The following is a 25488-nucleotide window of genomic DNA, read 5'->3' as shown; positions in this document are numbered from 1 at the left end:
ATTTCACTTGATTTGTGTTTTATTTTGATATTACCAACCCCAAATGACACACCAAAGAAAAAGAAAAAACATCATTCCAAAACGTCCTGTTTAGTCTCGGGATCTTAATGTGCATTTTCTGTCCCCGAAGCCACAGAGGCGGCAGCAGCAGTTTGATTGCAGCGTTGCCTTTCATTTAGAAAGTTCATTTCGAAATGGATTGGAAAAAGTTGCAGGCAGTATGAGTCATAATACGTGAGCTTCTCCATGCACCATTTAACATCAAAGAAATGCTTTTTAGAGCGACTGGCACCAATGACGCACGATATTTGCGGGTGAAAACACGACAACGTAGCAATTCCACAGCCAGCGTCACATTTATGACACGCTTCCTCTCAAGATGTCATAGGAACATGTGTGTCATCTGTTGTGACCTCAGACTTGTATACTGGCTATAACCAGTCTTCTCCAGTGACGTGGAAAGAAGCCGCAAATCAGCACCGTATCAATAAGTGAATAATCTCTCAGTAGTTTGGCTGTCGTCTGCACTAATCAGGACATTTGGTACTTGTTTTTATCCGAGGAGAGGGTAACATAGACAAGGTGATGTGCTGTTATCAATGAAGGTATACATGGTCACAACCTGGGATTGTTGAGGTCACAGACGGCTTGTATTCGATATCTAAATATCAGTTATTTATAATATTAAAACAGGGAAGAATCTCAAAAAAACAGAAGAATGTGAGATGTAGCATTTGAAGTAAGACAGAGATCTCAGTGGAAAAAGTTGAAGAATTTACAATTAAGAAAAGACTGCTGTGCTGCTACAGTATTATTACTAGAGTTACTACAAATACAACTACTGTAGTACTTTTATCACTGTGGTTTCTAGCCGTTATAGACCCGAGTCTATCACTGGAATAATAACACACTGGTGGCACGCTACAGCCTCTGGAAGCCTCATTATTTCAGTGTACACCATCATCAGAGCTTATATAACAACTGTCTATCAAGATGATTGGCAGTTCGGTTGAAATGTGTTTCAAAATGTGTGTTTTCTTCAGAGGTTTGACTTATAAACGCAGATTTTTGTAACATGAAAGCACCCGTTTACCAAAATAGATATGAACACCACACACTATCAAGACTGTTTTAGCTCACATTTCTCATGTCTTCACACTTTAAAGCTGCTGTAAGTGATTTATTTTTATTAAAAGAAGTATGAAATGACTCTAATCCATCGCTCTCCTCCTCCTGCTCATGCAGTAAAAGAGAAGAGACATTTTCTGGTATCCCTGCCCACTTTATCCACTCAGGACAGAGAACTCCATTAAGAGGCGGTCCTGTCATGGCATGGTTACCCCCCTCCCTACCTCTTACGATAATTTAAATAAACAAAACTAAAATGAAATTAATACAAATAAAATCAAATAAAAGGCAATCCCTCGTCATCGTACACACTCCCTCCTAAACGGTCTGAGAACGGTCCAACGTGGAGAGGACAAAAATTGTTTTTTTATTGGTGTTTATGTGCATATATGTATGTATGTGTATGTATGCATGTATGTGCGAATGTGTATATCTATGTACACGAGTGTATATATATGTATATGTCTATATGTATTTCTTCTCTCTCCTTTTCTCTTTCTCTTTCTTTTGTTTCTTTGTTGTTTTGTTTGTTTGCTTTTGTTGTTCTGTCTGCACTGGTTTGTTTTGTAAACTTTATCACCAATTTAAAAATTAAAAAAGAGGCTTGTATGAGCGCAGACAGCAGGATCCTCCTGTTTGTTGCTATGTCTGGCAATTAATGCTGCGCATTCATGTGGTGACATAGTGAGGAGGGAGGGGACTGCTAACTGCAAAACGGAGAGGAGGTTAGCCAACCGATGACGACACTTACAGCAGCTTTAAATGACACTGAAAAAAAGGAAATGCTTGATGTTGAACATTAATTGTCCCCACGTCTCTGATCCCTGCCAGATAACAATTTCCTGCAGACTCGACAACGGCTGATGACATCGAGCGTAGACCGCCCCTTCACAGTCTGAGGGATGGTTTTACTATAGGAGAGGACAAAACACACACAAGACACAATGTTAAAAAGGTGATTTATAAATCCTGAATAGAGTCTTGGCTTGCAGCTGCATAATGGTTGCACAAGTCTAAAGTAACACAGCAAAGACAGAAATTCTTCTACAATAGCACCATTTAGGTCATCATGACACACTGAACTCTGTCAGTGGTGTGATTTAACCTCTCAAAGAGCAGTGTTCCCTATGGCATGCATCCACGCCTGTTAACACAGAAGAGAGCAATTTACCTGAACATGCTGTTGGGGTCCAGGGAGGCCAGCCAGTAGCTATAGGAATCAGGGTAGTAGTTGCATGTTCCCCTGCCGTGACACTCGATGAAGGGCACTTGGCGGAAGCTTTCCAGACAAGAGCCAGGAGAAACCAGCGGCTGGGAGGAGCCCTCTGCACCAGCACCAGTTTGCTAGCATGGATGATGGTCAAAAGATGAAAATCAGTGTGAAAGTGCCAATATAGCAACTGTAAACTAAACTATACTCTGTTACATGTTAAAAGACCTGCATTGAAAATGACACTAAAGTGGAATGGAAGCAGAAACTGTAGTACAAGTACCTCAAAATTGTACTTAAGTACAGTACTTGTGGAAATTGCATTGAAAATGGTATATAAGAGGAGCCAGGTGCTCAGGAGAAAAAAAACACTTATATCTTTACCATGACAAATGAGTATCCAGACCACAGGGACTCCCAGCCTCGAGGACATTCAGGTGTCCGAATTGTCTGGCTGTGCACGGCGATAACATTGGAGGTGGTTTCACACACTGAGCACCTAAACCACACATGCACACAGACACAATTTCAGCTGATGAAAATGAAGCTGAGTAGAGCCATGTACTGCATTTAGATTTTGTTCAAGAAATTATCAACTATAAATACAGTATGAGTCTTCTACCTGCTGATGTAGGAGGCCAGCTTGTCCCCTGTGATGGAAACCATGTTGGCAGGCATTGGCGTGTCAGTGGACAACCAGTAGGAGTAGTCGTTGCGAGAAGCGTAGCGGCAGCTACTCTCTGTGTCGCAGAACATGAAGGGCATGGTGGAAAAACGAGGGAGACAGCTACCCATGGTACCTAAGAGACAGTTTAACCTGTCAGAACAATGTCATACAATGACTCAGGCAAGTTTTTGTGTTCATGAAGGTTTCCATGCTCTTACCAAGGTCCTGACCGTGAGCTCTCTCGTTTCCGTTGATGAAGAGGAGGGAGTAACCAGAGTACATAAGGCTGGTGCCATGAGGGCAATCAGGGACATGGATGCTCTGACTGTGTCTAGCTATCAGGAAAGTGTCCACAAAACCTGAACTGCCTCTGCCCGGCAACCCTGAAAGACCCTTGTGGCCTGGATTTCCAGCTCTGCCGCCTGGACCTGCAGAGGAAACAGACCATTAGGCTGTACAATGAAGTTAAAACTGACATCATTTTTGGGGGAGTAGGGGGTTGTACTACAGTCTTTGTTTTTGATGGACTGACAAGTGTGTTTTAATATGCAATCATGTGCAAAGAACTTCACTGCGGGGGCAAAGTACATGTGTTCCCACTAAATCCCTCACTGGCTTCCCACCCACATACATATAGTCGGACCTGGGTTCCCTTGAGAGCTTTGCAACCGCACCAACAATAGGACCAAAATAAATGTGAACACGTAGAACGACATGACAGGAAATTCCTATTGTCATCGTCATAACATATCAAGCTGGCACCCACATCTGCACCCATTCACACCTTTTATCGCACACACATGTACACACCTGGCACTCCTGCTCTTCCTTTGTCTCCTTTGTGGCCAGTAAACCCTCGCGGGCCGACTGGGCCCAAACCAGGCACTCCTTTGATGCCCGGCTGGCCTGGGATGGAAAGATTCAGCGTCACATAGTGCAGAAAACCAGCTTGGTGGAAGTGAAACTGTTTACAAATACTGTACATCATACAACTCAACAGTTATTCTTGGGGGTGGTGCTTGCAATGTTGATTATTTCTAAGTGGTGATGCTCGCTGTATTTTATTTCAGATTTGTTTTTGTATAGTTGCATGCAAAAATGAAAAGCGCACTACTTAGCCTAATCTTTACAAAACTAAAAGTTGCAGGTACTTTTGGTGAAAATGCAGCTATTGAGTTTAAATGTATTTGTTTACAGCTTCATATCAAACTGACAAAGGTGCAGCATGCTTGTCTTTAAAGATTGTGAGTAACTGAAACTAGATGGTATTAGCACATCTTATAAGTTTGGACCTTGACGGCCTGATGGTCCTGATGGTCCTGCTATCCCAGGGCCTCCTCGATTGCCAGTGGGACCTGGTAAGCCAAGCGGCCCTGGTTCATAGATCCATCTGCCAATTCCTGGTTCACCTTTGAGGCCTGTAGGAAAAATGTGGGAACAAACAGAAAGCGATTTCCCAAAATATATAATACCATCGGTCCATGGCTAATCTCCTATATATCATCTCTGCTGCTAGTTATAACTGACTGACTTGTTGAATGTAAAACTGGAAAAAGTTTTGAAGATATAACCAGGGCTCAGAGTTATCCTGCTTATTGTGAACAATAGTAAGATAGACTTGTGCCGCACCAGGTCGTCCAGGAAAACCTTTGATCCCAGGCGGTCCAGGTGGGCCTGGGCTGTATCCAGGGTCTCCCTTGTCACCTTAAACACACAGGTCACAAAAAGAGTAAGTAAATTAGCTTGTCCCCATGCCTTACTGCATAAATGTCATCGATCATATGATCATATCAAGTATAACAGGACAAAATTAAAATTAATCCCCATATATCTTTTATTTCTCTGCCCACTTTATTCTCTGTCCCATTTGGAATTTCATCTCAGTTGTGGGAGCATAAATCAGTCGTAGGCTATTGCTCCTTTGTGGTGACGGACCTGCCTTTGCCTGGGGGAGAATTCAAGGAGAAAACTTAATCTACAGGCTAAAATTGAAATGATAGATTACCAAAAGGCCCTTGGTTTCCAGTAGGGCCAGGATCACCTCTTGGTCCCTGGCCTCCAGGTCTGCCTCTTACACCCTGGGGAGGCAAATCAAACAAAGAAAGGTTAATTATTGTAGTAAGTATTGTAGTGAGTATCGAAGACTCAGGATTAGAAATTCAGATTGTGATGTAGCTGCAGATGATGTGAAAAAGTAATTTCATTTTGGTTAATCTGCTGAAAGAAAAGCCACAAAAAAATAAACTTGACAAGAAAAATCACACCGCTGTTGTTATTATGAATGCAGAGCATCTGACTTGAATCTTTAATATATACTTTGTAAATACTTTTGCTGTCAGGCATTTGTCAAGTGTTCCTCAAAAAGTACTTGTTCGGGGTCACTTACAGGTGGTCCTTGAGGGCCCGGATCTCCTGGGGGTCCACAATAGCCTCGGCTTCCTGTAGGACCTGGGTCCCCTGGTTCTCCTTTTAACCCTGGCACTGTGGGACCTGGAGGACCGGGTGGGCCGGGATTGCCTAACGAGTAGAGAGGACAGAGATTGTGGATTGCTGAGGATCATTTTCGTATATTTCAAGTACATCCTGTATGTGGCAACTGAGAACCAAGCAAAGACAGTAAGGGATCACTATGTCAAAATATCTTTTGGACATACAGGATCATTTAAAGTACTGATGTTTGTACATGACGCAGAGAAAGGAGACACCAGAACATTAGGTTGCATCCCACTGTGTATACACCTATAAGTGTTCAATTGTTCATAATGAGCTGACGAGTCCTGAAATTGTGGTCTTAGATTGTGGACTCTGTGTCACTTTTTAAAAAGGGTATGTGAGACAGTACTACTTCCTCACCTGGGGAACCTGGACCTCCAGGATGACCCCGACCTCCTTTTGGCCCAGGAATACAAGCTCCTTCTCTTCCTGGTGATCCTCTTGGACCAGAAAGCCCAGGTGGACCTGATAGTCCTCTGTCTCCTATCGGTCCAGGATACCCTGTAGTAGACAAGCCAGGTGGACCGGGGTTCCCAGCGGGACCTACAGCACAGATATACAACATGCTATTACTGATGTTTCCAAAAATGAAAAATGACACTTTTTTTTGGTGGCTGGGGGTGTTTTTCACTCATCTGAAAAAATAAAAATTCTCCAAATGGGCCAAATGTGTAAAAAAAAATCTCTTAAAAAAAGGGGGAAAAAGACAAGTGGGACGTTCGTAAATGTCTCAAAAAGGATGATGTGATTTACCTGAGACTCACCTGGTTGACCTGGATAACCACGCGGGCCAGGCGTCCCTCCTATCGTGACTGCAGAGAAGAGATGGGATGATAGATAAGTTTTGACTGCAGCCATAACTTTAAAGACACAATTGTTCAACAAAGGTTTTTAATACATAGGATGAACTCAAAGAGCCATCCGTGCAGGATTCTTCTTACTAGTATCTCCTTTTTGCCCTGGTGGTCCAGGGATCCCATCCCGGCCCTGGTAGCCTTTAGGACCTGAAACACCACCAATTCCCGGTGGACCATGGTGACCTGAGGAAAAAGAGGTATGAAAGAAGTAAAGCTGTGTAAAAATATAAATAAAATGAACCAGTGGAAAACTAAAAAAAAGAGTATGTTCTACAGTACAGCTTTCACAGTGATAGCACTCTTAAAGTATGTTAATGTTAAATGAAAGTATTTATATAGTAAAAATACAAAAAAAAAACAGTATTTCAAAGGATTTTACCTGCCGGTCCATAAGGTCCTCTGTGTCCTTTGGCTCCTGGAGGTCCATCTGAACCTTTAGGTCCTTGATAGCCCGGTGGACCTGAAATAGCAGTGTGGGATGGAGACATTAAAAGAGAGTGTGCAAAAAGTAGACTCAGTCATAAACTGTCTTAATTTAATGACCAGTGGTGATGACCACCTTGTCCAACAGGTCCTGGGTTTCCTTTGGCTCCATGGTATCCTGGTATACCTCTTGGTCCAATAACACCAGGTTCTCCTTTCTGACCCTTCATCACGTTAGTACCGATCAATCCTGGTTCACCCTGAGGACCGGAAGAAAAATAAACAGTAAAAGCGAATGTGAAATCATCGATATTTATTATTTACATACATTAGTATTTTACTAGATTCTGCTCTGCTGCATCAGTTACAGAACCTCAAACTTTTCAGATCATCAGTACCTTTTGTCCTATTGGCCCAGGCACGCCATTTCCACAGATGTTTGGGTCTCCTTTAGCTCCTTTGTAACCAAGTGAACCAGGTGCACCATCTGGACCAGTGTCTCCGGGGATTCCTTGATCTCCTTTTATTCCCTTTGGGCCTGTGAGAGTTAAATCGAACAATTATGTAATCTAAGATACACTGCAGCTGTACAACTCTTGTGTACTTTAACTTGTGAGGTTAGAGTCCAACCTGGATGCCCTCTGAATCCTGTGTCTCCTGAGACACCAGTAGGTCCTCGATTTCCTGGTAAGTGCGCTGTTCCATCAAGACCAGGATCACCTGGGGCACCTGGGCCCAGACATATTGTTTTTAAAAATGGTTCATATAGACAAATTGATTTGGTACACCAAAATACAAAATATATTTATTGTTACAAATGTGAAATGAATTTCAAACCTCTTTGTCCAACAGTTCCTGGTGCTCCGTCTCTCCCTCTATACCCTTTTGCTCCAGTACTTCCAGTATCTCCATTTGGTCCGGGTAGACCAGGCTGACCTGACAAAGTACAGGGAGAGTTACTGTAGGATATCATCACCATCTCATGGGCTATACTACACAGTATAACAGTAAGACTTGCAAAGACTGCATTCATGATTTCACTTGCACTCTGGCGAAATGTCTTCTACTGACAAAATCTAAGGTTGGGTGGAGTTTAAAAAAAGCAGTAGAGAAGAGGACTTATCATTTACTTTAACAACAACAACAAAAAATACATATGTTACAAAAAAAATCCTTAGTTAAGGTTCCATATTGTAGAAAGTGAGATTTAATGTATTCTTTTGATTATAAAGCAGGTCCAGATGTTAATCAATACTGTGAAAGTATCCAAATGTTAAATTCACAGAGACAGACCTAATATTCAGAAACTGTGCTGTGTCAGGACTTCCGTAAGGTTGTAACGCCACACCTATACAGTCACCGCCCTCAGCAAGGCCAGGATTGCAAAAACAAAAAACACTGGTGGATCTGATGTGGAAACAATGTGGCTGTTGTCTACTCAGGCCTGCGTGAGCTGACCATTACAGTAGATGGAGCTTTTCGGGAGGAGGGGCTTAAAGAGACAGGGGCTAAAATGGAGCGTTCAGACAGAGGGTGAATAAAAGTGCTGCAGCAATAGGCAATATGAGAAAATAAACGTAACATATATTGAGTGGACACATAAAATACAAATATGACCCTGGAAATGAGCATAACATTGAACCATTATATTTTATGAAACTCCATCTCAGAGTGAGTGGAGGTAGAAGGATATTTTTGCAAGAAGAGTTTACTCTAAAGCTTACCTGGATCACCAGGTTTCCCTTGGGGCCCAGGTATATTTATCTTTTTTGATGGAGGACCTGGAGGACCATGGAAACCTGGGTCCCCTTCCATGCCTGGTGGACCTGGTGGACCTCTGGCTCCATCTGTGCCACGGGCACCTTTAAATAGTGAGGAACAATAGCTTAATCTCAGTGACACAGGAAATGTCAGAAACCTGAACTTAATTCAAATGCATTGGATACAGCAATGTTCTTGTCTGTGAAAGTGTTTGAATTTGTGTGTTACCTATTTGGCCTGGTGGTCCTGTAACTCCAGGCAATCCTTCTGGTCCATACCCTGATGTCCCATCTGGTCCAGGGTCTCCTCTCAGTCCTACGGTTCAAGTGAAACTTTCAAAGACAGATTCTCAATAAAAGTCTACAAATATAATTACATAGTACGTACATTCTCAAACGTATTTCACATCCATCATAAAATCTGAAGAATTAAACATTATTAAATGAGTATTTTGGCCTCTCAGAGAAACATTGCCATACCTGGTTGACCAGGACGGCCATCTTGTCCCTTGATCCCTTTATATCCTGGGGGCCCAGGTGAACCTGGCACTGATGGCCCAATGTGACCAGGCTCACCAGGGGGACCAGGATGACCAAAGCCTGGCAAACCTGTATCCCCCTTCTCACCAGTCAAGCCATTAGGTCCTGGGAGGGGGAGGCAGAGAGACAGAAAACAATGAAGGTGGGGAGGTGCAGAGACTGATAGAAAATGATTCATTTCCTCTATGTAGAAAGTGTTTCTTTGACAGTGTTGTACTCCAAGAGAGTCGACATTTTGTCCTCTTTTATCTTTCATCTTCTGCATTCATTGTCCTTCTGGAGTTGACATTAAATTCATCACGACTTCAATTTATACTGACCTTGATGTCCTGGAGAACCATCTGGTCCAGGTAGTCCTGCCGGTCCAGGTAAACCTTCACATGAACCTTTATCAGCAGATGGTCCTGGGAGGCCTTGATAACCTTTACTTCCTGTATTTAACATATAATAAAGTAGTAAATATCTGTGTGCGGTCAAAAATACATATAATCTTATTTTGTTCATCTGCAGTTCTATATTTGATTAATCAGCACTGCACCTTTTAGTCCTGGAACACCAGGATTGCCAATTAGTCCTGGGTTCCCAGGTAGGCCAGGGTTCCCAGGATCTCCTACAGGTCCCTGATCTCCGTCTGCTCCTGGGCGCCCCGGGGGGCCTGCAGGTCCAGTGTATCCAGGGCCACCATCACCCTGACAATTACAAATATACAGCACACTTATTGTTCCCGAGGAAGATATATAGGTGTATACAACTGTAAAGAAAGACCTTGCATTGTTTAACACAAATTTTTTTTTTGTCTCTAACCTTCAGTCCTGGAAGACCTGGAAGGCCTGGTGGACCTGGTCGACCATGCAAGCCCCTTCCTGAATGGCCTGATAGACCTGGCTGCCCTTTGTCACCTGAACAAAACACACACAATGATAAAAATATATGATAGCTACTCTCCATATCAAACTGTAAGCTATAACTGTAAGTAGGTTGGCTTAATAGTACATGGACTACCTTTCTGTCCTTCAGGCCCAGGCCTTCCAGGTAATGTCACGTCACCTCTCTCTCCTTTCTGTCCTGGCAAACCTGGTGTTCCTGTGGCACCTGGCACTCCATGATAACCTGGTAAGTATGAGAGACACTTTCATAATCTATTAGATGGTAAAGACTGACCATCCATCCGATCATCCGTCCGCTTGTCCATCCCGGCAATCAGTCTGTTAATCAATCTGTCAATCATACAACCATGCTTACCTGTGCCTCCAGGTGAGCCAGGGAGACCTATAAAACCAGGTGGACCAGGAAGTCCTTTGGCATGGTAGTGGCCAGGTTCCCCTTTTTGACCTTCCAATGAAGAGGGAGAGGGGAAAGGACAAACCATGGCTGTCATTCTCTGTCTGTCTACGTGTGTGTTTATGTATAAATGTGTTTGTTGAATCTATATCCTTCAATATGTCTCTTTACCTGGAGTGCCAGGCAGTCCAGGCAGGCCAGGTACCCCATCATCTCCCTTAATTCCTGTAATTCCAGTAGGCCCATATCCAGGTGGACCAGGGTAGCCATCTGGTCCTGGTCTGCCTTGAAGTCCTGTTCGACCTGGGTAACCACGATCTCCCTCTGCACCGAGGATGGAGTACTAGAGAGGGGATGGAAAACATGTTCCAACAATCACTTAACAACTATGATGCATCAAAAAGTGACAGCAAGCTCACTTAAGATCAAGTCTCTCAACTTCTCACCGAATCCCCTGGATATCCTTGACTGCCTTTGCGACCTGGTAGGCCAGGAGTGCCAGGATGGCCATCTGCACCGGGCCTGCCATGATGTCCTGGCTCTCCTTTTTCTCCCTTTATTCCAGGGATGTCGTAGGAAGATGACTCCCCCTTTTGCCCAGGACGCCCTTGAAATCCTGGTTCACCAGTAGGACCCTTCAAAGAAGTATTTGTACCATAAATAAATAAACAAACACACACAAGAAAAGAGGTGAAAACAAACTACTTTTTTGAAGACATGCTGTCTTACTGGTCTTCCAGGAATGCCTGTAAGTCCTGGGTGGCCTGGATCGCCTTTAGCACCTGGTCCTGGGTTGTAGCCTGAGTGCCAGAAACAAAAAAGTCTGTTCCAGTTTGACACTTTTGACACTCACCGGTATTACCAGTATACATTCTCTAGTATTTGAATGTGGAAGTCAGACAGAGTTAGTTGAATTTGTGTGTTTAATGCAGTGAATTGTTTTACCAGGGGCGCCAAGTGGACCACGGGGACCACGGGGACCTGGTGGTCCTGATCCACAGTCATAACAGGGCTCCCCCTTCACTCCTGTACAGAACATTAGAGTCCCAAATACATTACACAATACTACTTTTTTCCCGTACTTTTTCTAGTAAAGACTGTTGGAATGATGCGATGCTATGTACAATCGACTGGACATCACAGTCTACCAGCAGAGCTTATTGTTGGATGCAAAGTAGCAGGTTGGAAGACATGTCAAACCAATGCAAAACAGATTAAATGGTAACAGGTAATTAATGAACAACAGTTGCCCACCTTTCATTCCAAACACCCCATCATATCCTGTAGGTCCAGGTATACCCCTCACTCCCTCTATTCCTGGGAGACCCCTGGTAGTCCTGTTGGCTACAAGCAATAGAAACAAAGTCCATCTGTACCAAAACGGTTTTTGATCTCATCATTGGTACATATGTGTTGGTACTTCAACCATCAAAATGATCAACAATCTTGACTGACTGATCGATAATGGGCTGCAACAGTTTGAATTTTAATTCCAACCTCCAACACTGATGCTTTAGTATCACCACCATGTGTTATATCTGAGAAAGTAAATGTTGTAGTAAATGCTCATTTGTTAAACCCAAAGAGTGTTGCAATTTTTAATATTGCATAACGCTAATGTTTGTAAATTCTACTGTAAGGGGCATTTCATCTTTAAGAGAAGAAAACAAATGAGCTTAAAAAAAGATGTCTGGCAATATTTGTAGCAGCAAAACATTTGGTACACGGTAGACGCCTATAGAACAAAAGACATCAAAAAGCCAAAGTTTACACAATTGAAATCACTTAGCAATACATCTGTTGAGTTAATCAAGATATTTGATTATTATATTACTGAACGATTAGCAAAACCAGCAGTACCAACATTAGTTGTGTAAGTATTTGTGGTTGTCCTGTTTAGATGAAATTACTCTTTAGACGGAGAACATTTACACATACTTCTGTCTTCAGGAGGTCCAGGTGGGCCCGGATCCCCAGTGGGCCCAGGATCACCAACATCCCCATCAGGACCTGGGAGTCCAGGAAAAATTCTCCCAGGCTCCCCAGGGTCCCCTTTCTGGCCTGGATAGCCAGTGGGACCTTGTGGGCCTGGCACATAAATCCCAGATGCATAGCCTGTATATTGTAAAGTAGAAGTCTGTGAGACTGTGACCGAAAGAAGCCAAAAATCACACCTCTTTATACTCAACTTTTAATACTTAATAGTTATAGAAAGAGCGCACCTGGAGGTCCAGCTGGTCCAGGAAACCCCACAACACCTGAGAAAAGAATAGTAACTTGTGTTATTTCTGTATGTGCACATCTGCTGCGGGAAACATTAGCATATAGAGTTATGACCATCTCTACTAAAACAACATCCTTTGCTGTTCATCTCATTATTTGTCAGTCTGCTTATTATATAACGCTACGTTGATCTACCCTGACGCCCGGGAAGTCCAGGTTGGCCTTTGGGACCAGGATCTCCAGGGTATCCTTTCAGAGGCTCAGTCAGAGGCCCTTGTATCTGCAGAAAAACAAACACAGGAGGCATGAAGTAGAAAAATGGTAGAATAGCTGTATACACTTAAAACAAATCTAAGTAGAAAATGACAAGAATAAACTCACTTCTCCAGGTGGACCAGGGGGACCCCTATTTCCCTTTTCACCCTGAACATTAAATCAAAGACTCATGAATCAAAGCTTACCAAAAGACTGGTTATTGTTTTTGCCACTAACAGATCACTGACCTGCCCTCCTGGTGTCCCTGGGTATCCAGGATCACCTCCGGGGCCAGGCCTTCCCTAAAGAAAACCTTATTATAGTCAAAGGCCACACACGTAGTAATGATAATATGACACACTTGATATACACTCAGAACAGTACCCTAAATCCATGTATTCCAGGATCACCATCCTTCCCATACTTTCCCTGTGAGGAAATGAAGGACAACGGTAAGAACCGGTAGGTGCTGCTTTCTATAAACAGAATATTTTACCAAGGGCCCCAGGCATCTTTTAATTAGTATCACTAAAGATGTCTGTTTGGTTGGCATAAATCTTAACAGCAATCAACAGCTACGACTGAGGGGAGATCCTTCTTGCATTAGATACGAATAAATGTGATTAACAGAGGCCCCTCAGTTGAGGTGTATATGACAAGCCTTCGTAATAACATATAAATAAAATAAACAGTTTTTAATCTGCAGCTGAGATGTCCTTGATCAAGTTATACACACCTCAGTACAACACACCTAACTTTGCAGGATTATAAAACACAATTGGTGAAAACCTTATCTTTATTAACCGACAGAGTGACAGATAAAGCAATCCTTCTTTTCTTTTCTTTTCTTTTCTTTTCTTTTCTTTTCTTTTCTTTCCTTTTCCTGTTTAATGGCAATTCACATTGATGTTAATGCTGCATTGCTGCCCTCTGCTGATCATCTTTGTTACTCCCAAGGTGCCAATAGTGGCCATTCAATGCAAAATGAGTCAAACAAGATTGGAAAATTTTCTTTTGGGATAACATTGGAGGGGCAGGCTTATAAAAAGTGATGGTGATTGGAATAAATGACATGTAGTATCTCACTTCTGGACCTCCCGGTCCTTTGTCTCCCTTTGCTCCTTTGGTGGGATAGGCATAACCAGGGTCTCCCTGTGGACAGATTGAGATAAGAAAGGATATAAGTTAAAAACACAACTCTAACAAGGCAGTAAAAATATCGCAGAGGAGCTATGGAGATTTAAAAAATCCAACAGGACATTCATAAATGTGTAAGAGATGTGGTATGAATTTTAAAGAGAAACTTACTGGTTCCCCCGTGCAGCCTTTTCCCCCAGCGGCTCCTCTATCTCCTTTTCCACCCTGAAAAGAAATGAACTTCAGAATATGTTTCATAAATTGCAACAGTTGTCTGTCCGACAAGTTGGTCCAAAATATACAAAGATATTTTAATAGTTATGAGTGAATTTCGCCATAAAATCTGCCGTGGGCATTTATATTCATAAGAGGATGAATCTTTGTGTTCTCGGTGACCCTGTGACCTCTAATCTAATGCCACCTCCGGCCACACATAGTCTTCAATTTTCAGTTCGACACAAGAAATATCAAGCTATAATGAAAAGATTGCAATGAAATTTACTAAGCACGTTGATGTTGCTGAGAGCCTTTCCATTTTTTATGCTCCATGAGCTTTTTCTCTAACACCACTTTCAGGTCACCTTGCCAACAGCCTCCATATCAACTGATATATTTTTTTTTCTTCCCTCTACTTCCTCCGCTTACAAAGAGAAATTAGCATTTTTGTTCAGCCAGAATTTTGAACCCTGACTGAATGGAGGTTGTGTGAAAGCTTGCTAGACACTTGAAAAAAAAATTGGAGACTGTTCTAGCATGTGAATTGCAAACACCACAGGGCTTATGTTTAATTCTGATGTGTGAAAATACAGACTCGGTGTGAGATTCATTGCCTCCTGTGCACTGGCTATGTCTCAAATTCATTTTATAGGCACTGTCATTCAGGGCAGTTGCAAACCCAAAAAATAGGACAAGCTTAAACATCTTAATAAATGGATGGATGTATAAAAAGATGGGTGATATGTTACCAATGAAAAACATTGAAATCATTCTGTTTTGGCAGGACACATATAAGGTTATAGAGAGTGTGCTTGATGCCTATAACTTTACCTGAATGACTGCTTCAATACAGCCATTTTCCCCATGCATACAGGAAACACTAGTATATGATTTCTACAGTGATCTGACAGTAACAGCTTGTTACTGTACCTTTAATGTAAGACCCCCGGACAAAAACTCCTTAATACGACCCGGTGGCCCCGGTGGGCCATCTGGCCCTGGTCTCCCCTGTATCAAAAAAAGAAAAAGAAAAAGAAAATTAGATCAACCTCAAGCACAATTAAGACACAAAGCACACAGATCATGTTATGATCATTTCACAGAAATAGTCAGAGGAACATATAAAGCTGCAATTAAATGTAGCCTTATCAATAAAAATAAATTACCTTGTGCCCACGAGGTCCTGTGTTACCTCCTATGCCTCCTTGACCCTGTAGGATGGGAAAGCTGTTGTAACTTGTTTGTATAAATAAGTTGGTCTCCCAGTCTTTCTCAGACTTTTTTTTTTTTTTACTGTCCTTGGTGCTGCCAACTCCCACTGAGGAGTATAGACTGCCATGTCCTTCCTTTATCACCACCTGTCTGAGAGGAGTTTCACAGAAAACCGTATCACATGCAGACATTCACGCTGCTTTCCAAAATATTGCCCTGCCAGAGACCAAGTATTGTGGCCAACCAGCAGCAACAACTAGGAAATGTTCCCAGGTCGTATGAACGCTGCCAGCTGTAAGGATTGGAGAACCTGGCCAAAACAAAAAACCTGCAGCTGTGGTTTTCCTCTGTGCTACTGAGACACCCAGTAAATATTCACGCCTGTTATCACAGGTGCAAGCTGTCAGACACATAAACACATATCCAAAGAAATACTGATTAGCATTACCTTCGGTCCAGAAGCCCCTGAACGACCAAGTCGCCCCTGTTTGTAAAGGATGCGGACAGTTATATTAAGCAGCACATAATGAGTTTCTCAGGCTGATATGTACTCTGTGCAATGCTGCCAAAGAGCTTTACTCACGGGAGAGCCCCGTGGTCCAGGGTCCCCTTGTGGCCCTTGCTCTCCTTGGGCACCTGAAACTCCCTGAAAAATAAGGGACGTTTCCTCTTATTATAAATACACACATGGAAAGAAATTTGTTAGCATTTTATATTAGGGTACACATATTAACCATTATTTAGTTGCATATTGGCACTTTATTAGTCATTATAAAGCATTAATCAATGCCTTATTCTTATTAAAGTGAGGTGTTGTTCGTAACTAATATGATATTTATCTTTATGATGGTTAATATGTGTTTCCTAATCTAAAGTGTGATCATCAGTAATTTAATCTTAATAGTTACCGGCTCTCCTTGCCTCCCAGGTGGTCCATGTGGCCCTGCTATTTCTCTCACTGATACCTGAGATATACCCTGAGAAATAGAAAGTATGTTTATTTAATGCTGAAGCTGTTAAAACAAGTGAATCTAGTCTTCGAATACCCGATAAGTTAAGAATTGTAGTAACACTGTGTGGAAGATGTAATAATGTCGCGGATCTCCCAAGAATTACAGCTGCATATCATGGCTGGGCCTGCAGGCATCATTACTCATCTTTATGTCACTGTGCACTTCGCATGCATGCATGTGCTCAGAATCTGAATGACCATATTCAATTTCTTGGAGGGCGCCTGCGAAATGGCCTCGTAAACCTTACTTGTTACTCAGAAATTCAGCAGCTATCGCTACAGCGAGGGTTTAGTCTGTGCTTATAAAAAAACATGGGGAAGAAATGACAGCCTATTCCACATAAGCTTCACCTTCTAAAAAGGGATTCAACAGGCTTATGGGCTCTTGCAAGTTAAAAGTGTCCACTGGCCATGACACAAACATGACAACAAAGCATTAGGGGGGTTAAGTGGTCAAATTGAACCATCACACACTGTAATCCCTCACACTCATGAGCCTCAAAGTGCTAAGAGTCTGCATGACGACTGACATGGACTCTCATTAGGAGTCTACTACTCTGCCGGCCTCATCAAGTATAGTATACTCTCATGGATGTGTCTATGAACACCTCTGTCCCATAAGTGTTTATTCTACCAGGACTCACGGGCAGATCCAATAGTCAAGTCTTCTTTGTTTGTGATCTCAAAGTCAAATTAGAAAGCTTTACTTCATAGTGTACCCTTATTGTGTTTGACACCTAGTCGAGTGTATGTCTGAAGAATAAAATGGCTGATTCTTCATGCCATGAGAATGATGTCATCTAGGTAAAGCTGCAGCAGTTTGAGTGACGTGTAAAAATGTGAGGATTTGACAGTAATCAAATAGTAGCCTTCAGGAAAAACTTAAGTATCTCTTGTGCCTGGAGCCACAATTCTGCAAGACTAATTCATTTAGTGGGAGAACATGCCCTTGCAGAAGTAGTTGGCACATGTTTTTTTTTTTTTTTTTACCTCCGAGAGGTCACAGAAAGTGCAACATCAGTCTATCATGGTAAACCAGATGAATTTTGTTTCTTTGGGCTGAAAATGTGGAGTGCTTTCTGTCGATGGATTTATCTGGTGCAGGTTTGGAAGATTATTTTCGTCTGACCAGCTCAGTGAAAATCCACCATGAAAGAACACAGCGGTGTAGCAACTACTGGAAGGGCTCTGACAGATGGCATGTTGTCAGTTGCGGGGCTACGGCTAGCATGTGGTCAGATAACTCTCTAATCATCACTGCTGACAGTCTGTCCCAGCTCAGGAAATCAGCCGGTGGATATCGTAGTCAAAGATGAAAAACTGAAGAGTGCAATCTTTTGACAGCTCAGACATTTTTTCCCACTATCACACAAAATGTCCGTGAGCACACTGGTTGAACAAGTACAGGCAAATTGTCTGAATGTCAGTTTTTGACAGTGACACAAAGATGACTATAGAGGTCTACAGATCCACACCTTAGGGCAAAGCCTGCGACAGAAAATCAGGATTAATGCTCACAAGAAGTTACGTTCTGATTACTGAGGTCAACAAAATATTCTCTAGTAACAGTCACTGTTAACAATACTGTGCATGTAAGTAAAAATTAAAACATTTTTCTTCTAAAATGTATCTTTGAGAATTAATATACTTCATGTTGCAAATGAAAGTGGAAGGACAGACTTGATAGAAGGATAAAACAAATAAAATCTTTAAACAAGTTATTGGTCTCACAAGGACTCGGTACAAAATGAGCTCGGGGAGCTTAGGGAGGCAGAGAGGGCACCTGCTTGTGCAGCGTCATGTTATTTCTTTTTCTACTTAGTGCATCAGCATCCTGCTGATAAACTTCTTTAAAGGCAGTAAGTGCCAAGAAATTACGCAGTTTCATCCTTCCTAAATACAAAAGGTACTTAGCAACTGGCCACAGCATGTTTTTATTACCTTAGGTCCAGGTGGACCGGGTGGACCCTGTAAAGTAAAGACAAAGCGGAGGCACATTTGTTAAAAAAAACACAAAAGACTGAAGTTGATTAGCGGTGTAACAAATCAGAACACTGTATTTGATTACAACAGATCAAATAAATTATTTTGATTTGGTCACTTACTGGAAGTCCATCAATGCCGCGGCCCCCGTCACCACCGGGATATCCATCGTCTCCCTAAAAGCATGTGAGCAGAGACTGGTTCAACTTTGTTTGACCATACAGAAGAAAGTGTATTGGAAAAGCTCTCTACTCACAGCTCCATTACGCAAGCATCTCACAAATAAGCTCAAACTATAACTATACCAGTGTTCATATGTTATATTTTACTTACATCTGTTCCATTGCACCCTGGAGCCCCTGGCTCTCCTGGAGGCCCTTGCAAACCTGGGGTACCCTGTAAAAAATATCAGCAGAAGTTAAAAAGTACCAGGCATCTATTGCCATCATAATGATCATGTACATAAATGTATAAGCGAGTAAGACATCTCACCGGTAAACCGTGAGACCCAGCAAATCCTTCCTTTCCGTCAGATCCCTGTAATGAGAGTAACAAAACAACTGTACTGTTTTAAAGGCACACAGGAGCGATTGATTACCACACTGTTTTACTTTGTCTGCACATGTGATATACAAGCATAACTTTTTCACGCCGAGACATCAAATAAACACCCAACAAACACCCGAACAGACGCAAGCTTGAATGTTACCGGATCGCCTTTTGGTCCCACAGGTCCAACAGGCCCAGCGTTTCCCTGTCAAAGACATCAACCTATGATTAATCTCAGTGATCTAGTGAGCTGCAGTATGAGCACAACTAAAAAGTGTTGTGTAGGTACACAAAGAGAAAGTGTAATCCATCTCAGTCAATTTGAGTCAGTGTGTTGCCCTCTGAGAACAGCGTTGGGTTTGGGGATGTACAAACAGTAAAAGCGAAGGAGCCACAAGAGCCGGGCTGAAACTTTACCTTTGGTCCCATAGGTCCAGCATGACCATCTGACCCTGGACGACCCACCGCCCCCGGGGGACCGACATCTCCTGCAAAACCTTTGTCTCCCTGTGTGTGTGAGTGTATGAGAGACACAAAGAGGGGGGACAGAGAACAGGCAGAAAACAACAATAAACGACAAAGGAGATGTCATTTCAAACTTCACACATTTTCAATGATACACGAGCCAGTATCCATATAAATGTGAGTTATGTTTACGTATGTAGAAATCAGGTTTTCCTGTGTTTTTAAGATGATCATAGTTAACAATATAATTTGTTTACTCCTATGTTTTCAGCAAATGTTGAAAATATACTTCAAATTGTTGTCAAGTGTTAGCCCCTGTATTAAAAGACAATAATGTCAATAACTTTGGGAGTGATGAATCTGGTGGTGGGGTGATGCTTTTGACAGTGAGCAAAGTGAAAATGAAACAAAAGCTAAAAAGTAAAAGAGAGACAGTAATTTGAGCTGACGATGGCCTCAATGATCACATTTCTTCTAAAGAGATACCAGTCAAACAGCAGCATGTACAGTACAGTACAATGCAAGGTAACAGGAGTGTTTGTAGACCATTGCTGTGTCTGAACTGTATCCGACTAAAGAAGTTTAATGTGTTCTGCTCTGCTGCTTGGAGCTCACGGCAAAGTGATTTAAAAATGAAACACTTGCTCTTTCTAGGCGATTATGCAGGATGTTGAGACAAAACTAAAAAGAAGCTTATTTAAGCTTTTGTATTAAGGCTCTGCACCCGATCTGACTAGTGTACCTGCACCTGAAGTACTCTAGCACTTTGAAAACTCCCGTACGGCTGGCGTTAACCTTATTAGTAACACGGCTGCGTTTCCAACATGTTTGCTGTGAAAAAGGCCTATTCTTTCATATATTTATGGCTGCTGAGCTGATGCATTATCTGATAAAAGAATAAAGACTGCACAGTTATAGTGTCTATGATGGCTAAAGAAACAATTAAGTGTGTCGCTCATATTAGTGCCAGACAATAGATGGTCCACTCACCCGGCTGCCTTTCACTCCGGCACATTGGCACTTCGATCTTCCACTGCACACACACTAAAGAGAAATTGTAACATGGTTTAAAATGAGTTGTGTAAATGGAAAAACACTGTCAAATCACTTTGTTTCTCAAACCACGGGGTCATTGCACCTGAATCTCAATAACCTCTCCTCCTTTTTTTGTCGAATCAGACTCCTCCAAGTTCAGTCCGAACGCCCACCCATCAATTATTTGTTGTTAACGCAGTGAAGAGAGTTTACTTCGGAAGGATTTGCGGAGGATTCATGGAAGCAATTTGCCTCAATAACATCTATAAGTCTCCAGTGTAAAGGGGCTAACACCTCCAATATCTCTCCTCAACACAGTGGCCATTAATTTGAAGGCTGTAAACATTACTGCCTATCAGCAAAGGGAGAGGTTCTTTGAGGTTAAACAAGTGGAGCTCTAGTAATAAAAAACAGTAAGATACACGGTGTTGTCCGTAGGCTAAACACTGGGTCAGCAATACTATACAGCTCCTGATATAATGAACCATTACCAAGTTACTTCAGATGCATTACATGTACAGTTCACCTTATCCTTGAGGCGATCCAGCCATGAACCAGAGTGCCCCTGATGCCATTTCTCTTATATCTTAAAACTGGGTCATTTAATAGTGGCGTTCTTATATAATTAATCCAATTTCCTCGTGCACATGAAATAAAAATTAAGCATGAAATTAATTGGACATAATTATCTTTGTCCTTTTAAGGTGGGAGAATCATTTTTTTTCCCAGTTTCGGCATGAAAATGTCGATTTTCTCATCATTCTGGATGTTTAGCCTTAAAAACAGATAACTTCATCATTTTATTATTAGTTTCTTTATCAAGCTTGTGATGTACAGGAAGAGTTTTTCCACAAGAACAGTTAATGTTAGTGTTAACCTTCCCGTCTCCTGCGTATTTTTCTCACATGCTGTCCCTTTTTTCCATGACCTTCTATAAAAAGGGCCCACCAACATAGCCCCCGGGAACACTGTACACAGTGAAGTACATGTACAAACAGCCTGCAAAGAAAGAAAAAAAACCCTCATCTCTTCAGGATACAAGACAAGCAGAGACACAACAGTTACAAACAGACCACAGCGTTGTATATCAAAGCTGAAGCTGTGAAGAATGAATGGTGCTCACATTAAACACAACAGGAAATACTCCTGCAGAAAGCTGTTTCTCTCCTACAGACGCTGATTTAGTGGGTTTTTGTGTGAGACCTGGGAGAGTTGCAGCAACATGACGGTGAAGTTACACTAAACAGCATGAAGGATTGTGTGAAACCTAAAATGCTATTCACGCATTGCTTACAAATGTCAAGACAAATCAGCTGTGATAAAAGTTGAGCAGTAAACAGAAAGACACAGATTTTTTTTTTTCTTGAACAATGTTTTCCTTAACCATTATAGCACACTTTCTGCAGGCTAATATGAAAGAAATAACAAGCAATAGTACGATCCTGACTGGAGTACCAATGAGAGTAAGTGTCCCACCTGGGCACAATATGAAATAAAAGCAAAAATGAAAAAGACAGCCATTACGCCGTTTGCATTTCAATTCCTGTGCAGACGAGAGTCTCAGATGTTTGCCAAATTAAATCAGATCTGTCTTCTATACAGTGTCAGCAAGGAAAAAATTAAACATCTTACATCGTTGGCCCCGGTCCCCAGCAGCATCACAGCAAACAGGATCAGAGGAGCTACAGTCACCGGCTGTCCCATGGCTGTTCTTGCTCCAGTTACATCAAAAGCATGGGAGTAAGCACATATACCACCATGTCCTTTTTGAGCGTCCTCTTCAACAACCAGCCGTCACTGCGCACCCACCCACCGCTGTACTATGGGTTGATGTTAGTGGCTTCAGTTAAATTAGAGTTCTCCATCTGGTTTTCAAGTGTCTTGATAGACAACACAGCTCAGAGATGTTGTTTAACTTGACCCTGAAGAGGGAGGCGGTCTGGATTCACCCATGCAGTCGACCCCGATCATCCTCCCTCTCCTCATCTCATTCCCAATACTCACAAACAGTGGCAAACACCGCTCTGTTTGGTTTTTACTGATCCGGAGGCAGGAGTTTGGATCCTTTCTGAGATTATCCAGCTTGGGAGGCACTGAAGTGTTCATGAAGATTAATTTGAGCTCCTGAAATTGGGTGAGTTTTGATAATTGTTGTATGTAAATGATGGACTGCTACCTATAGATTACACAGGGTGTAAACTTTTACGCCTGAGTGGGAAGATAGTACCAATATTTTCTTTATCAGCGGCATATCTTAATTTGTTTTTATCATTATTGCATGTACTACATTTGATCTCAACGACAAGTTATTCTTTAATGTCACAAGCTATCAACTGGCCCATGGTTCACAGGTGTCTTTGGTGTTTCATGTTATCCTTTCATGCACCACAGGGTGCAGCACTGAGTCCAACACTCACCTGTTACGCACACTGATGAGATGAGAGATGGGATCCTCGGTTACTGCTGTGACTCTGTGCCCCCTCAGGTGAGTCCAACAGCAAGGATGTTAATCAATAATACCAAGTAATAACAGCAGTATGACATGCATGTTGTGTTTTTTAAAGATTATATTCTTTCCATGCCATATCCATCCGTACAATTTAGCTGCTTTCTAGTTTACAATTCATGACAATGAGAAACTTCAGTCGAAATTCAAAATTTCATCTTGGTATTTCGGTGCATAACAATAAACAGAGTAAGATAAATAAAATAAAAAGTACTACAAGAATTATAAACATGAAACAGTATATGTGTAAATTGTTCTAAAAATGCAGTGATGTAATGTAACTAAGTACATTTACTCAGGTGCTGTACTTAAGTACAATTCGGGAGAGATTTGTACTTCACTTGAGTATTTCCATTTTCTGCTTCGCTACCTTTTGGAGACAAATATTGTAATTTTAACTTCACTACATTTATTACCAGAAAAATGACTTTTGATAGTTAAGTAGATTAAATATAAGATCATTTTATTGAAATACTATTGGGTGTCTTTCACTTGTACCAAAGTAATATTTCAGCACAATATCTTTACTTTTATGAATGTATGTCTTTTGGGTACTTTTTACAACACTGGTTTACAGTATGAAGAATATGTATAATGCACAGAGAAAATACAAAAGTCAGATGTGGAGACTCGTCAATATAATGAGCAGTCTTCTTATTAGCAGAACTTGGTTTCCTCATTCATCCCTTCATTATAAAATGTATCAACAAATCTATTTAACATTTATTGTTTGATTTTTATCTGAAAACTACCCGATTTGGGGCAGAAAGACAAACTGCTTTCATCAGGAGGATATGTCCTACATGTCACTGCACCCTGATACAGAATATAAATTAATCAACTGTAAACATTTCTGATGTATGTCTCATAAACGTTGCTGACATTCACTTCCCCAACTTTAATTGTATTTACCTGAAGGTAAACACACTTCATGCATGTTTAGTCAGACACCCAACACATCTGCATACTTACATTCCAATATGTAGACTGTATAAAAACTGACCTCCACGACACTTAGAGGCACACACACAGGCACAAGGACTGTGTGTGTCACCTGCAGTCTGATGAGAGTTCGGGTAGAAAACATTCTCATTACTTTCCATCTCTGAGGAGAGTGGACTTTCAACGAGAGCAACATTACGAGCTGATGTGCAGCACATTAACAAGCTGAATTGCCTTTTTTTCTATTTCGGATTGAATGTTCATGAATAAAATTATTGCATCACACTCTGTGAGGGTTGTAACACGTTGGCAGCAAACCAGAGTAATGAGGCTGGAAGTGTTTTTGCTTTCAGTGCACGCGCTGTTTTCGTCATGCACTTTATATAACAGTCATTTATGGTTGTGCGAAAGCTTCCATTAGCTGGGGCTTAATCAAACCACAGCTAATTCATTGTCATTGTTACATTCACAGGTTGATCCTTGTCCTGGTCATCTTGGTGCAGCAGCTAAATGCAGTAAGACCTTCTTGAGCTTTGCATGATCTCCACACGTGTCTAGGTTTCCTTGCAGGTGCACTGACTTCCGCCCACGTTTTAAAGATCGGTTAATTGGCGACGTAAAAAATGATTGTTTGCCTCAGTGTGTCAGCCCTGTGATGAACTGGCCACCCATTATCAGCTGGAATCTGCTCCAGCCGCCCCTCCGAGGGATAAATTATAGCTGGATGTAACCATGCTTTACACTTGTATATGATCATCCTGGTGAGAATAAACATCACATAGCAAAACCCAGAGACTCCTTGTAAAAACACAGCAGACATTTCCTGTAATCTAAACTGTTAAGTCATCCCACGGATGTCGCCAGAACAGTAGGCCTAATAGATTTAATTCAATTTGCTATAAGTAAATTGCAGATATTACATTTTAGAAAAGATTTTAAGATATTAAAGATGTTAATAGTCGTTAGCCTCTTTCGCACAATGTAGGGCTAGCGTTAGCTAAATCTAGCTAAAGTTACAATCGAGAAAATGTTAATTGCTTCTGAGGCTAACAAATGCTAAATTGTTAACATTCATTTTATCTTTGTCTTCTTTGCCTGCCTGTACCTGTCTGTCACATGTTATGAATAGTTTCCCTTTTTTAATTTATTTAATCATTTGCTTTCAATTTTCACATTCTCAGATATAAGAGCTTTGTTGCTAACGCTAACTGTGAGTGTGAGTGGTTGTGTTTTTTGACATGCAAATGTTTGGCTACAAGGTAACACTTAAGGGCCTTTAATATTTTATGTGTACATTGTCAACATTTACACAGTGATATTAGGGTTTTGAACATTATCGTGGCCAAAGTCCATTCTGGTCAAGCTGAACTGAAGCTAGAAACTATCTCAAAGCTTGTTGCATATAGCTGCTACAGTAACATTGTATATCATTGGAGACGTGCCAGTGTTTTTACTTCACTGAAGTGTTCCCAGGTTGACCCAATGGCCTGTCCAAGACAAAGCCAACTGCTATATGTTTTGCTGCTGCGAAAGATAGCCGCGAATGTTTGGAAAGAGAGAGTGGGCCAGCAGATGTGCGGTAGACCTCAATTTC

General features: G+C 41.6%; 2 protein-coding genes and 1 long non-coding RNA gene across 3 annotated transcripts in view; 2 read left to right on the top strand and 1 right to left on the bottom strand.

The window, feature by feature from the left end:
- On the bottom strand, nt 1–22338 carry LOC311267215 (uncharacterized protein). Its single transcript, XM_084370127.1, has 52 exons — nt 22079–22338; nt 20402–20455; nt 19364–19453; nt 19107–19151; nt 18890–18934; nt 18731–18793; nt 18520–18573; nt 18356–18382; nt 16311–16379; nt 15986–16048; nt 15851–15886; nt 15357–15401; nt 15121–15198; nt 14146–14199; nt 13924–13989; nt 13222–13266; nt 13086–13139; nt 12964–13005; nt 12778–12862; nt 12582–12617; nt 12298–12474; nt 11614–11703; nt 11305–11385; nt 11089–11159; nt 10806–10994; nt 10531–10702; nt 10321–10410; nt 10081–10188; nt 9883–9977; nt 9617–9767; nt 9399–9509; nt 9019–9183; nt 8768–8854; nt 8503–8640; nt 7616–7714; nt 7409–7507; nt 7177–7316; nt 6915–7038; nt 6735–6815; nt 6440–6538; nt 6263–6310; nt 5859–6041; nt 5392–5522; nt 5011–5083; nt 4635–4709; nt 4298–4423; nt 3816–3911; nt 3224–3433; nt 2961–3138; nt 2723–2837; nt 2300–2472; nt 1–2039 (listed from the first exon to the last, which is right to left on the bottom strand). Exons 1-52 carry the CDS (start codon nt 22148–22150, stop codon nt 1928–1930), a joined length of 5010 nt encoding a protein of 1669 aa, XP_084226253.1. The 5' UTR covers nt 22151–22338; the 3' UTR covers nt 1–1927.
- Nucleotides 22339–22425: 87 nt separating this feature from the next.
- Nucleotides 22426–24452, top strand: LOC311267227. Its single transcript, XR_014623809.1, has 3 exons — nt 22426–22580; nt 22838–22931; nt 24367–24452. It is a non-coding gene; the product is annotated as an uncharacterized lncRNA (long non-coding RNA).
- Nucleotides 24453–25132: 680 nt separating this feature from the next.
- Nucleotides 25133–25488, top strand: part of LOC311266047 (uncharacterized protein) — a gene marked incomplete at its 5' end in the record, with an annotated part of 16338 nt that continues 15982 nt past the window's right edge. Inside the window, one exon of the mRNA XM_084368232.1 lies at nt 25133–25153. Coding sequence (XP_084224358.1) covers nt 25133–25153 — 21 coding nt within the window. The remainder of the gene's footprint in view (nt 25154–25488) is intronic.

The sequence above is a fragment of the Pagrus pagrus genome (genome assembly GCF_965226575.1).
Source record: "Pagrus pagrus genome assembly, chromosome: 12".
Classification (NCBI taxonomy): Eukaryota; Metazoa; Chordata; class Actinopteri; order Spariformes; family Sparidae; genus Pagrus; species Pagrus pagrus.
The sequence above is the reverse complement of the archived record's forward strand: the minus strand, read 5'-3'. Positions and strand labels throughout refer to the sequence as shown.

Bases quoted from the DNA above. Each gene is read 5' to 3' on its own strand.
- LOC311267215 (XM_084370127.1), bottom strand. From the start codon at position 22,150: ATGGGACAGCCGGTGACTGTAGCTCCTCTGATCCTGTTTGCTGTGATG. The intron at 18,794-18,889 runs GTGAGATGTCTT...TATTTTTTACAG, and splicing joins CTGGGTCTCACGGTTTACCG to GGTACCCCAGGTTTGCAAGG. The intron at 8,855-9,018 runs GTATGGCAATGT...CTTGAACCGTAG, and splicing joins TGGCCGTCCTGGTCAACCAG to GACTGAGAGGAGACCCTGGA.